The sequence below is a fragment of the Aegilops tauschii genome, chromosome 1 (assembly GCF_002575655.3).
Source record: "Aegilops tauschii subsp. strangulata cultivar AL8/78 chromosome 1, Aet v6.0, whole genome shotgun sequence".
NCBI classification, from domain to species: domain Eukaryota; kingdom Viridiplantae; phylum Streptophyta; class Magnoliopsida; order Poales; family Poaceae; genus Aegilops; species Aegilops tauschii.
In genome coordinates this window covers 4465905-4479132 of record NC_053035.3, presented here as the reverse complement: position 1 = coordinate 4479132, position 13228 = coordinate 4465905, and the positions used below count along the sequence as shown (strand labels likewise).

The following is a 13228-nucleotide window of genomic DNA, read 5'->3' as shown; positions in this document are numbered from 1 at the left end:
CCAAACATGTAAGGACACCATAACCACGCACCTAGCAACTCCACTCTCCTCTCAGAACAAATATCATCTCCAACAATAGTCCAACACGATATATGAATGAAAAAACACCACCAGAACATAACTAAAACCCAAGTCAATGTAGATAAAAATCAAAATGAAACAACCGGCCACAATAACCTACTAAAGAAAAACTAGTTAATCACACCAGTGAAGAACGGCACAGCGAAGCGCAAGCTAACCTGTAGTAGATGTTATACACGGAAGGGTAACCATCATATAAAATAAACCGTGTACATCTCATTTGATGCACCTGTCAAAGCAGTGGATTCCAAATGTATACGTACGCTTATTTTTAAAATAAGTAGAAGAATATTCGTCAGAAACTATCCTTGCCTTGTTTTCTCTTCCTCATCTGATGTTTTTCGCATGTCGAAACGTGGCAACTTTTTGCTCGACCCATCAAAATTAGCATGTCCCCAAAAGCCTCCTCCTCGCCCTTGGTGACAATGAGAGGCGGAGAGGGACTGGTCTTATAATATTGTTTTGTTTTAATCTCCCATATCTAAGATATGTTGTTACATCAAGAAAAGTATATAGTCACGAAAAGTAGTAGCTTGAATTCCAGGCAAATGAGTTCAACTTTGGTTGGATTAGTCCGTGCCCATCCCCATCTTCAATAGGTGTATCTCTTTCACTCGCCCTTTATGAGCACACACACGTGTAAATTATCATTGGTGTACTAATACTGAGCTCAAAAGTAAAGACATTGGCCGGCCTAAAATTATGTGGTCCAGATTTATGTCCAACCTACTCGTTGTTTTATTAGTATTCTAGGACCAGTCATTGCTTTTTGTTAGCGATGGATGCGTTACACACGTGTACTCATGTAACCACATGTTCTAACACATTACTCCTCTAAAGACAAAGACATCGTTATCCATCTCATTTAGTTTTTCTCTAGATGGGAGCAAGGGAATACATAATTGATTGTGTGCATGAATTACCACCAAGCTCGCCAACACAATGCACCCCTTGTGCGGAATGGTGATAGGCGCTTGTTTATGTTTCTACGATGTCAGTATCATTGGACAATATCAGTTGGATGTGCTTGTTTTGGTGATGTTTGAGATTGCATTTGCAACAGGGGTCCCTCCACTCCTTGGTAAACTACACGACTTTCTCCACTCGCCCCATAATCAGAAAAATATTCGCCAGAAAATATCCTTGTCTTGTTGTCCCTTTTTCCTCTTTTCTTTTTTTTTTTTTTTGCATGTCGAAACGTGGCAACTTTCTTTCTGATCCATCAGAATTAGCATGTCCCCAAAAGCATCCTCATCCTTGGTGACAATGAGAGGTAGACATGGACAGGTCTTATAGTACTCTTTTCTTGTGTTCTCTTATTTATGGAACATGTTGTTACATGACGAAATATCTAAGTTGGAAGTGACACGATATGGTCAATATTTCTTCAAATTAAGTGTAGTATGGTGAATATTCAGTGCTTGTAGAAATCCTTCAAGGTTGCATGAAGCTTTCATGTGCCTCATGAACATTAGGAGTAGCTAAGAATTAAATCGAGGACCGATATCCGGAAATTGTTTGGTAGAGTGATAATCGAGACAACAAAAGCTGGAACGCATTCTCCTACGAAGATGAAGCCGGCACCGAATAATGACACCCACCGCAAAGTAGTAGGTCGAAGTCCTCCAGTCGAGCAAGTTTGGCTTAGAGTGTAGGATAAGTCCATATCTATCCATCTCCATCTCCATCTCCGTCACCATCTTCGTCCCTCTGACCCCCCAAGAAACAAACGAAGAAAAGGTGGGTGATGACTATGTAGGTGAGCAATCTATTTTGTTGCCATCACACCCTTTTTTCTATCACCACACGTCATGTTTGATGCAAGCATGGTAACCTACGCGTCGGTTCGTATGTATGTCCAGCAGAAGAAGGAAAGGTAACTCTAAGCTTTTCGAAATGGGAAACAGCAATTCTTGCCTTGTACTACACTGCCAAAATGCACCCGGCAAAGACCGAAAATGTGATTTCCTTTGTACTGCATTTTATTTGGACTAGGCCTGGGCCTGGGTTTTATTTGGGCTGGGCTAACAGGCCTGCAGAAGTTCATTGGTGGCTGAGGCTGGGCTAACAGGCCTGCAGAAGTTCCTTGGTGGCTGGGCTGAGATGATGTATATTGCCTATTTTTTCAGACAACATAAGTTACACGTACAATAGAACAGGAAAAAAAATAGATGAAGTACTGGAGGAAATAGTAAAATGACTCAAGAGATCAGCAGCTATTATACAAAAAGAAAAATTAATATTACACTTGCAATTAGACACTGAGCCACTAGTAAATTATACTTGCAATGTGAGTTACCTAGCATTACATCCCTAGATTTCTTCGCCGTCGACTCACGTTGTGTTTCAAGCAAGAGTTCACTAACAGAGAAGTGTACAACAATGAAGGTTACATTACATCCTCCCTCAGCCTATCATGCATACATTACCTTTCTACAGGAAGATGGAGAGCTCCGGTGGCTGGATGAACGAGAAGATGGCCTCACCGAACACCTCGTGCAGCGACCCCAGGAGATGCCCGGCGTCTTGGTCCTCCTTCCAGGCCTGCCTCAGCACCGTGGAGACCCTTTGCGCGTGGTTGTTTCCCTGGTCTCTCCGGATCGCGCCTGCTGCTGTCATGCTTTCTACCTTCTGTCCGGAGGATGAGGCTTGCATCATGCTGGGGTTGGGTAGCTGAGCGGAGAACCCGTCCATGCTTCCTGGCATGTTTCCTGCCCCTGGAGCTGCTGAACCCATGGGACTCATTGATACGTCCGACGCCATCTTCTTCAGAGGTGGCTGGGATGCGGACAGGTCTGTACTAGACTTCCGTTTATCTGAAAATTCCACGAGAACATTAATACCATTATTTTCACATTTTAACAATTTCAACATTTTGTGCATAAAGCATGCATCCAAGAGCAAGTAGTAAATCCATTGCAGGAATTTCAAAATACACCCATGGTGAGGACTTCCGTTGGATTTATTGACAAGTGATACATCTACAGTAAATATAATGAGCACTTACTTGGGTTGTTGGTTGCAACTCTGCTATTGCTCCTCAGAACCGGCCGAGCTGGCGGAGAGAGCAAATTAGGAAATAACTTAAGCCGCTCATACAAGCATTTGCCTGCAGCACACTGAAGAAATGGATCGAGGAGTAAGCAACATAAATAGCCATTGGCAGGTGCAACCATAAGGTAGTGAACATAAATTGGTAAGTAGCTAAAAAATCAGGAGTTGGGGCACAGGCAGTAAAAATGAAAGGTTTTCTCTTTACTAGCCCACAGTCCCACACCACATGTAACACAAAACCCTATCTCTATTCAATCTCATTACTCCTAATGAGATCTGACAAGAGGAGGCCCCATGTAAATTTAGTGGTGGACCTAAGCCTTCTCAACTTTTCCATCTGCCTGGCACCATATTCAGTACCATCTTGCACCTGGTGTTAACTTTTTTGTCTAAGTAGGTGTGGGTCAGTGCAGAAAAATGAAATCAAACTTGTTTCTGAAATGCACCATATTCAGTAGCATCTCACGCTTCTTCTCTTTTGGGTGACAGGGGGGCCACACCAACTGACATATGAGTCCTAGATCTGTTTGGTGGAATAAGATAGTGCAGATCTGTGGTTTTGTGTTAACTTTTTTTGTCGAAGTAGGTGTCAGTCAATGCAAAAACAAAAAATCAAACTTGTTTCGGAAGTGTACTCTATTTTGATTCAGAACTACAGAACTAACCAGCAGGGCACCGTAAACACGCCATGCTTCCTTTCGTTTCATTTCATTTGATTGCTTCTCAAGTTGTAATTCAGGATCCAAAAGTTGCATGTACGTCTGGAGGTTGGGCAAAAGCAGAAGCCTAATCTGCTAATCAACAAAATTTGTCAGTGAATATTTCAATATTGCTCTGAAGTTTTGACCTAACTGAAGATTGAACAGGGCCTACCGCACTGGGCCCCAATGCAGATATCCCTTGAACAGCACCATAATGTTGCGTCAATGCTTTATGAGGGTCAAGAAATGCATGGACCAGTGTCTTTGTTAACCGGATTTGGAGATTGTGATACACATGACCATACCTACGCAAAAAATTCAAGTTAACTGAGAGCAACGGAAAATGCACCAATGTTAAATCTAGTAAAACTTTTGCCATATACGTGGCCTAGAGAAATCTGTGAACAATATAACAGTTGATTTAGTAAATACACAGAATGACTACAACCATAGCTTATGTAGCAGGATCATGCATTAAGGAAGTGGTTTAACTTTTGATATTTAAGTGGTAAATTAACTGACAGCAAGCGTTCATGTCTCTTTGAAGATAACACAAACTTAAGATGGCCCCAAGAAGAAATAAAAAAAACATTTGATGGAGGAATGGTAGGGAATGGAGGTAGAACCTCTACTGATTTACCACCAAGCTGCGCTCATACTTAACTTAGCACAGAATACTACATCATACTTCAAAGAAGTTGCATATACATTTCAAATAATCTTGAGAATCTCAGGATACACTCACCTCCGACATACTGAAGCAACCAAATTGGCAGAGAAGTCTCTAAGCTCCCAATGGTTGTCTGAAAGCCTGTGCCCAAGCCTTTTCGCGACGATGCAAGTGATCATTGATGGCATCAACTGATGCAACTGGCAATAAACAAGTGTTGCCCTTTTAGAAGTAATATGCTGAAAACAGAACTATCCAATGCTTTAACGAAACAACTGGCAGGCAAAGTATCAACACTTGATGGTCAACCACTTACATATGGTTCAATATGAATGTGAGGATTACGGAGAAGGCTTTGGACAACACGCATGAGAGCAAATAGAACAGGGAGGTCGGCCAAACTCCTGGTAACCTGAAATTTATGCAGATGTGCAGTTTAAGGTAATGCCCAGTTCAGCCACGTAGCTACGAAAGTAAGATTACTACCTCATCTGCAATGAAGTACGAAAAGTAAGGAACCAACGGGTGAAGGCCTGAGTCTTTAGACAAGCTCACTAATGCTTCTCTAAAAACTGGGGTGCTTGATCTACTCATAGTAAGCTCTGCTATTTTATCGAAGTACATCTGCAAAGTCAACAAGCAAAGAGGAATATAAATTTCTCATAAAGATCTAAATTAAAAGATAGTTATATACTTGTATACATTTCATAATCATAATACCTGGAGTTCTCTAGATAATATATGCTTAACAGGAAGCTTGATGTCAACTGGTAGTCCATCATCCTTCGCATGCTCTGTCCTTTTATTTTCAGTTGGTGCTGCAATTGCTGGTGTAAAATACTGGTGTCAGAGAAAACAATAGCGTAGAACAAATACAGGTAAAAAGTTAAACAATACGACATGGATATAAACAAACACACTATGGACCTATGGACTGTTGCTAGAAACTGTGCATTGATTTAGTCAAGCATGGATCTATGGACTGTTGATACATGCCATAGAGGGAAATCCATTTTCACCTGTCTAACTCACCCCCTGAACTCTAAACCGAACACAACACATCCAAACTATTTCCTAGCAACTGTGCATTGATTTAATGAAGCATGGACCTATGGACTGTTGATATATGCCACAGAGGGAAATCCATTTTCACCTGCCTAACTCAGCCCCTGAACTCTAAACCGAACACAACACATCCTCAACTGCCAAAACCGAACAAATTACCCCATAGAAAATTCCATTCTGATTTTGCACTGACATTGCAACTACTTTAGGTGGTTTCAGCACACAATTTTGTGCGACCTACATTCATATAAGATGGCTACCCCTCTCTCCCTGCTTCCCTCCTGGACTGCCCTCAAAGCACAGCACCTGGGCTCCTCTGCGCCCAATGCCAGCAGGGGCGAACTACTCTATTTAAACCTGCTCAAGAAAAACCTAGATGCAGCAGCACCAACCACTTGCCCTCCTCACTGGTGGCGCTAGCTCTGGTGCCGCCCCAACCTCCAGAACAATGATCACCGCAATTGTCCGCATGAATGGGGGAATGACGATAAAGGGTCTCCCATATGAATGGGGGAATGGAGAGGGAGAGAGGTGGAGTTGAAACTTGGAAAATTTTGATTTGTTGATTCTGGGGAGATTATTTGTTGATTTTATGGCGTCTGGTTTTTAAGTCAAGGGGTTAAGTTAGACTGGCAATAATTGAGGGGTGTAAAATGGATTTTTCCACTTCATAGCTTATCTATCTCTCATCCTCTCTGGAAATTTTGAAAAGAAAAAAATACATTGCATGGGAGATAACAATATTACTAAAACCTGTGGAGATGCTAAAATAAGAAGTAAGATTTAGACATTTTTATGAATAGTATAGGAGCTAACCATCGATAGGAGGATTCTCTGGAATAGCAGGTTGGACGCCCTCAATCGCTAGCCAGTGAGCAACAACTGCTGTGTCGAGTGGAGCTTTCGGTAGAGGAGCTTCGATAATCTGCATGACACCAACACAGCAGACACATTTCCAATTGAGTATCACAAATCTAAACTTATTTGATTCATTCATCAATATTATGCTTACCTCTTTGAAGTCTACCTCCCTGTCATCAATATAGAAGAGATCTTTATGGCCCACAGCTCTCTTAAACCGCAAGGGGTCACCAGATGCAAATCCATATACAGGCTGAGTGAAGATCCAAAGCAATAGAACACATGGCGTCAGCTAGGCCGGTAGAGAACATCTAAACTTCTTATGTGTTCTTGCATCAGCTAGACTGCTAGAAAAATACTGACCAAGGTTCCAGAAAGAAATCATGGAAAATGTACCAAGATCACTTAGCTATCCAAGTCACACATACAAATGCAGACTATATCTAGTTATCCACAAAACTCTGGATTCGTATCACCCAAAAAATTTATTGTCGGAAGGGGAGGCACCTCAACATTCCTCAGGCTGAGAGCACTGTCAACATCATCGGCAGTCAGAACTGTCCTCTTTGCATGCCGCATACACTTGATGGCCTCCTGGAACAATGCACAGAAAACTGAATTTGATATAACAAAATACCAAGGAGCAAATGAACATGTGAGCTACAATAGGGCGAGAATAGCATATGTTTTCAGGACTTCATAAGAACTTCTCAAGTGATGAGATAAGCACTAGTGGAGAGGATGAGAACTATATATAATCATACATAACTAAACAGCTGTTTCCCCACTACGGCAATTTTCCGGACTGCTCATTCAGCCAGCCGTGTCATCAAATATATCCCAACGGTTCATTTTTTATCTGCCATTAACGATCATTGGATTTGGTGGCATACTACAGCCAGCTTATCTCCAACCTTCTATGCTACACTTCCAATCTCCACGCGTCCTCCTGCCTAATCTGTTCTTGCAACTTACTCTTTCCTACCTCCACCCGTGCCAACCATCACGACTTCACAAACCTTGCCACCATTACTGGCGGACATGAAGCTGCCATCGCCGCTTCCTCACCCAAATCCAGCAGCATCTCTCCTCTGATGCCTCCAAGGAGATGACTTATTTTTTAGAGTCTCCAAGAGATGACTAGCGAATAAATTTGCATCCAATATGTTACCAATTGCTACATTAGCCGATTGCTCTCTTTGTTTTCATCAAATATGTCCTTGAAGCATTGCTATAACAAGACACAAATTACTGAGTTAAGGATTTATGTGGGCTTGCCATGTACTTTCTTAATATATTCTTACTTTAGGTTAGCAGATTGTTTAATGGTGTTTTATGCTCATGGATAAAGATGTCGTCAGCTCTGGCCTGAGGTTGAAATATTCAGAAAGTGGTGTACTCTGGATGCCTCAACGCATCCATGAGTTGACCATCATCATGTTGAACTTCCAAGAGAGTGCTACCTATATAGCCACTATTCATCGTTTGATCTTTGTTTGCTTATAATACCACGGAAGCCTTCCATTCTACTCCCTCCGTCCCATGATATAAGAGTGTTTTTGACACTATTCAGGAGTGTCATCAAACGTCAGTTGCCATCAGATTTGACAGATTGCCACATGAAAATGTCAGTTTTCAACATTGTTTTTTTATCTGGGAATTCGATTTCCTATCAAGGCTGCTACATAATTACTGGTCACTATTCAAATTCAACTCTTGCATATGAACATGAGCAACAACAGGTTTGCAGGCGGTACGGAATGAGCGGGAGGGGAATGGCGGACCTGCATGATCTCCCGGAGGCGGTACTCGACGTCGGGCGCGAGGGCGGCGGAGACATCGGCGGGGAGGGAGGGGATGCCGATGCTCTGCGCAATCACCTCGATCGTCTCCTTGGGGACGATGCTCATCGCGCCTCCTCCTCCTCCTCCTCCTCGCTCCCCCGGCTCCCCGTAAACCCTAGCTAGCCCCGCTCGGATCTCGCGGGGGCAAGCCCCGGGTGGAGGGGGGAGTCGCCGGCCGGCGGCCGGATGCGGGGGAGCGGGTGTGCAGGGATCTGAGGCGGGGCGCTCGTCCCGGGGCTCGTCGGCGGCGACAGCGGCGGCGGCGGCGGTGGCGCCTGGCTAGGTCGCGAGCGGGGAGAGGACGAGCGGGTCGGGTCGGGAGGGGAGGAGGGTTAAGCCCTGGCTGCTGACTGTGCTTGGTGACATGGAGAGAGTGGTGACTTGGCGCTGATGAGTTGGCATCCATGCGGGCAAAACTGGGGGCAAAAATCACTGTTTTGACCTGTGCACAAAACAAAATCACAAAATAAACTGTTAACAAAAAAAAATTCATCCGGCTAACCTTTTTGTGTAGCGCCCGACAGCTAGGCGTCACACTACACTGTGCAACGCCTGGCTCTCACGCGCTACACGCCTAACCATCGTCGCACCCTGAGCTGACTGAAAAATGCTAAGTCAGTGTGCACCTGGGCAGCACTCCATTCACCGCTTCCTGTGACAAAAGGGACCCGACTCCCAAGCCTCCCATTGATCTCGCCCTCCCTAGAACCCCAGGCACTAAGTGCAACTAGTGCAACGTCTACACGGTAGGCGTTACACTGTATAGTGTAGCGCTTATCTCTTAGGCGTTGCACACTAACTTAGCATTTTTCAGTCAGCTCGGGGTGCAACGATGGTCAGGCGTGTAGCGCCTGAGAGTCAGGCGTTGCACAGTGCAGTATGACGCCTAGCTGTCGGGCGCTACACAAAAAAGTCAGCTGGGTGAAATTTTTTCGTCAACTGTTCATTTTGTGATTTTGTTTTGTCCACAGGTCAAATCTGTCGTTTTTGCCAAAACTGGGTTCAAGTTTTTTTTTAACCTCAGGCATGTTGGGCAACGAACCTCCGGCTTGGCGATTATATGCAGTCTACAAACGCACATCGAAGTTCGACCAGGCGTTCGGCAACCAGCTCCACTTCGTGGAGGCCTCACACACAGCCTAGGGGGCCATGGGTGTGCATGGTGACATGAACAAGGGAAACATGGTTTGAGGTGCTCGTCTTTCGTTGTCCAGGCTCTGGCGTGCAGCACCAACGCCGAAGACATGTATGTTGCTAGATCTTTTGTCATGAGGAAAGCGTTGCCAAGGACTATGGGACAAAGGTGGCTGGCGGCGGGATGAGGCAGGGGCGGGGAGGCGTTGGAGATGGGTCGTATGTGATAATAGTGTGGGGCAAAACCCTAGTGGTCTGGTCACCGTGTATTTGCAATGGGAGGGCTCTGAAGGTCTACGCGCTTATGAGCAGACCGTTTTCCACTTGGAGGTATGTGTCGGGGAATGTGGTACAAAAGAATACCGACTAACGTACACGCCCAAAATCAGAATAAAGGTGTGATATGGTAGATCGGTCTTTACCAACAAACACAGCGAAGAAGAGATGTTGATGAAGACGTGCAGGTTCCGTAGCTAGGTTAAACATCCAAACCACGAGAATTTTTCCCGATCTAGGACCGAACGTACGATCCCTCTACTGTATGCATGTGTTCCATGTTAGCGGTTCAGCAGCGCTTCTTCGTTCAAGACGAAGAGTAACCGGAGAACAAGAGAGAGGTGGTGCAACCTAACGGCATGGAGAAATGCAAAGAGAGGGAGGAAAGGCGCAGTCAGACTGGCAGATGGTTTGGAGGGTAACCCTTCCCCTCTATTTGTAGTCGCCAGGGAAGGACATGACTTGAGGAGGGGTTCCTCCTCGTAGGGACGACGCACCAGGGAGGGGTGGTGCCCTCCCAACCCTAGCTGCCCCCATCTGCTTGGCCCCCAAGTCCGAGGAGGGGGGTCACATCATTTATGGGCCCATTTGGCCTAAGTGGCTGCCATCCCTTGGGTCAGCCACATGGATGGAGATGGTTACGTATATTTATGTTATCACAAATATGTAGTCCAATGCAATCTGCACGAGCATCGTCTTGGATCGCGAAACATCACTATGTGGTGATGGCGAAAAATTGATTGTACCTTTGCAAGCCTGCGTCTCTCAAAAGTTTATATTCATCCTACTTTTCTTGATTTTTTATGAGTTCGGGGGGGCTCCTCCAACTCCGAACATAAAATATGCAATCCCTCCATTTTGCAATTTACAAGTGGGTTAGCCCAAGAACTGTATAAAAATATTAAATAGGACATATAAAGGAGGTAACTAAAATCAAAAGGATTAGATATGTTTAGGAATTTTTAGAGTCCTTCTATATAGCATAAATACAAATTTCCATGATTGTACTTGTTCCAGAATCACGCTACATTGCGAAAAGCCTTGCCATTGGTATTTTCACAAGTAAATGTCACGAGTTCTTACAGACGGGTTATCTGTCAATGATCTCTTTCCATAGCCAACACCTGGGTGGATATTAGATATGAGAGAAGATCATGCCATAACCGAAATGCATGCCTTTGTTTTATTTACCAGATAGATGAGTTGTTTATGTATTTCTATTCAGGATTGTTTATATAAATTGATGCTTCTAATATGATGCAAACACACATGAAAAATTGTATGTATATATGGGTGCACAACTCCCTTGGTGCCTGACATGGCACATTGTGTCCTTAGAACAAATACTAAATGTGGTCGGTGGGATTAGTATCTGGAGATTATTGTTCGGTAGGGAGTAGTAAACAGACCAAAAAGGACTAAAGTGCATTTCCATACGATAGCTGGGAAGCCAATGGAAGAACATGTACACATGAAAACTAGTAGGTAGTGAAGTCCAGTCGGATGTGTGTGTCTTGGAGTTGTGAGTTAGTCTATATCTACACGCCCCCTATGAACAAAGATACAAAGATAATATAGATGATGACTAGGCGGATGAGTACTTCATTGTGTTTCCTTATAAATACTTCTTATCATCACTCATTCACATGTCACGTATGGATGTGACGATCTTTCCATTTTACCTTTATTAACATCATTTGTCATGATCGATGCAATTGCATCTTGTAAGCATGATAACACATTTGTTGGTTGGCCCACAAAAGTCTGGAGCAAAGGAAGTAACTCCTTAACTTTTGCAATTTTAGAAGGTGGAGTTGCTTGGTTGGTACACCTAAACCCGAAGCAAAATATGTTACTAATTTCTTTTCCAAGTTTGGAAGATAGTAAATTACAAGCTCTATCGTGGAGCACAAAAAAATCAAGAGCAAAGTACGTTTCTAAAAGTTTGGAAGGGAGTAAAATCTTGCCTGGTCGGTATACAAAAGTCTGGGGCAAAGTAACTCCTTTCTTACAAATTTGGAAAATAGTAAATGTGTGTCTGGTTGCTATGCAAAAGTCCGGGTCAAAATAAGTAACTTCTTCCTTTTCATAAGTTTGGAAGGTGGTAAATTCTTGTGGTTTATCTACATAATTTAGGGGCAAAGTAAGTGACTTCTTCCTTTTTGTAAGTTTGGAGGATCGTAAATTCTTGTGGTTAATCTACAGAATTTAGGGACAAAGTAAGTGACTCGTTTTTTTTCTGCAAGTTTGGAAAATAGTAAATTATTGTCTGGTTGGTATGCTAGCAGAAGTCGAGGGCAAAGTAAGTATAGTACACTATTGTCTGGTTGATATCTAGGGGCAAAGTAAGTAGCTTCTTTCTTCTTGCAAGTTTGGAAGATAGTAAATTCTTACTTGGTGTTATCCAAAAATTAGGGAACAAAATAAGTGACTCCTTTCTTTTCTCACAAGTTTGGACGGTAGTAAATTCGTTCCTAGCATATCCTATTGTGCTTCAAAATGCACATGCAAAACGTGATTGCATTGCGTTGGGTCGGAGCAACTTCCTTGGTAGCTGATGTCGCCCGCCTTGACCTTACAAACAAATATGAAATGTGGTCGACGAGATTGCTCAATAGAGTAGTAACAGAACCAAGGAAAGCTAGAGTGCATTTTCCATCTGGTGGGTGGGAAGGCGGAATGGAAGAGCACACGCGCACGAAAAAAAGTTGGTGTTGAAGTGAAGTCTAACCGAGTGAGTTTGGCTTAGAGCGTATGATTAGTTTGTCTATGTCTATCATCGTTGTCATCGTCTTTATGTTCATATATCTCTCCAAAACAAAGAAAAATGTAGAAAAATAAACAAGTACTTCATCACTCAAAAAGTCTGTGACGATTTTTATCCGTTTTTCCGTAAATTAACTGGAGAAGTATTTTTTTTTAGATTAGGCAAATCTTTTGCCTCCGCTTAAAAAAAGGTAGACCTAAGGGACCTGTAGTTATAAGAAAAAATAGGATGGGTTTTTGCAAAAAAAAGTGGAAAGAAAACCGAGTAATAGCCTTTTGCCCTCCAAAAAGAAATGCACACAAAACCCAAGAATATACAGTGGATAATTGTTGCCTTTATTCTGCAAACAAACCGGGCTGGGCCTGCACAAAATTAATTGGCGGGTGCTGTGGCCCGCCATCGACAAAAAAATCGTGGTCGGCAGGATTCGAACCTGCGCGGGCAAAGCCCACATGATTTCTAGTCATGCCCGATAACCACTCCGGCACGACCACTTTGATGCAGCTTTTCCTTCTGATGCTGACATGACGGTACTAAAGATTGAACGTGGAGGTCTCAACTGTAAAACTAAACTAACCGAGACACATTTGGCTAGACTTCGCCTCACCAGCTACCCTTTTTTAGTGCATACCCCAAGTATTTTTTGTCATGTAAGGCTTGAGAGGTATATGGAACACGTCACACTTTCAAGAATCTCTACATTCAGTTTCATGCGCAACAAAATATTACAATTATATGATGGACATTTTCGTATGTTCAATAATGCGTGCCACCT

General features: G+C 43.3%; 1 protein-coding gene and 1 non-coding gene across 3 annotated transcripts; both read right to left on the bottom strand.

The window, feature by feature from the left end:
* Positions 1-2298: 2298 nt before the first annotated feature.
* Positions 2299-8681, bottom strand: LOC109750478 (transcription initiation factor TFIID subunit 6). Of its 2 annotated transcripts, none has more exons than XM_020309435.4 (12): positions 8217-8681; positions 6940-7026; positions 6584-6685; positions 6388-6496; positions 5227-5333; positions 4993-5130; positions 4823-4918; positions 4582-4706; positions 4009-4141; positions 3801-3926; positions 3089-3200; positions 2299-2897 (listed from the first exon to the last, which is right to left on the bottom strand). In XM_020309435.4, exons 1-12 carry the CDS (start codon positions 8340-8342, stop codon positions 2515-2517), a joined length of 1644 nt encoding a protein of 547 aa, XP_020165024.1. In that variant the 5' UTR covers positions 8343-8681; the 3' UTR covers positions 2299-2514. The 2 variants fall into 2 exon arrangements, with proteins under 2 accessions (XP_020165024.1, XP_040248912.1); XM_040392978.2 differs by having other exon boundaries at positions 4582-4745; positions 8217-8634.
* A 4184-nt stretch (positions 8682-12865) lies between these two features.
* On the bottom strand, positions 12866-12947 carry TRNAS-AGA (transfer RNA serine (anticodon AGA)). The gene has a single exon. It is a non-coding gene; the product is annotated as a tRNA-Ser (tRNA).
* Positions 12948-13228: the final 281 nt, after the last annotated feature.

Coding starts and splice junctions, on each gene's coding strand:
- LOC109750478 (XM_040392978.2), bottom strand. CDS start 8,342: ATGAGCATCGTCCCCAAGGAGACGATCGAGGTGATTGCGCAGAGCATC. Junction 4,919..4,992: donor CGTACTTCATTGCAGATGAG/GTAGTAATCTTA, acceptor CATAAATTTCAG/GTTACCAGGAGTTTGGCCGA. Junction 4,746..4,822: donor ACATTCATATTGAACCATAT/GTAAGTGGTTGA, acceptor TTCTGTTTTCAG/CATATTACTTCTAAAAGGGC.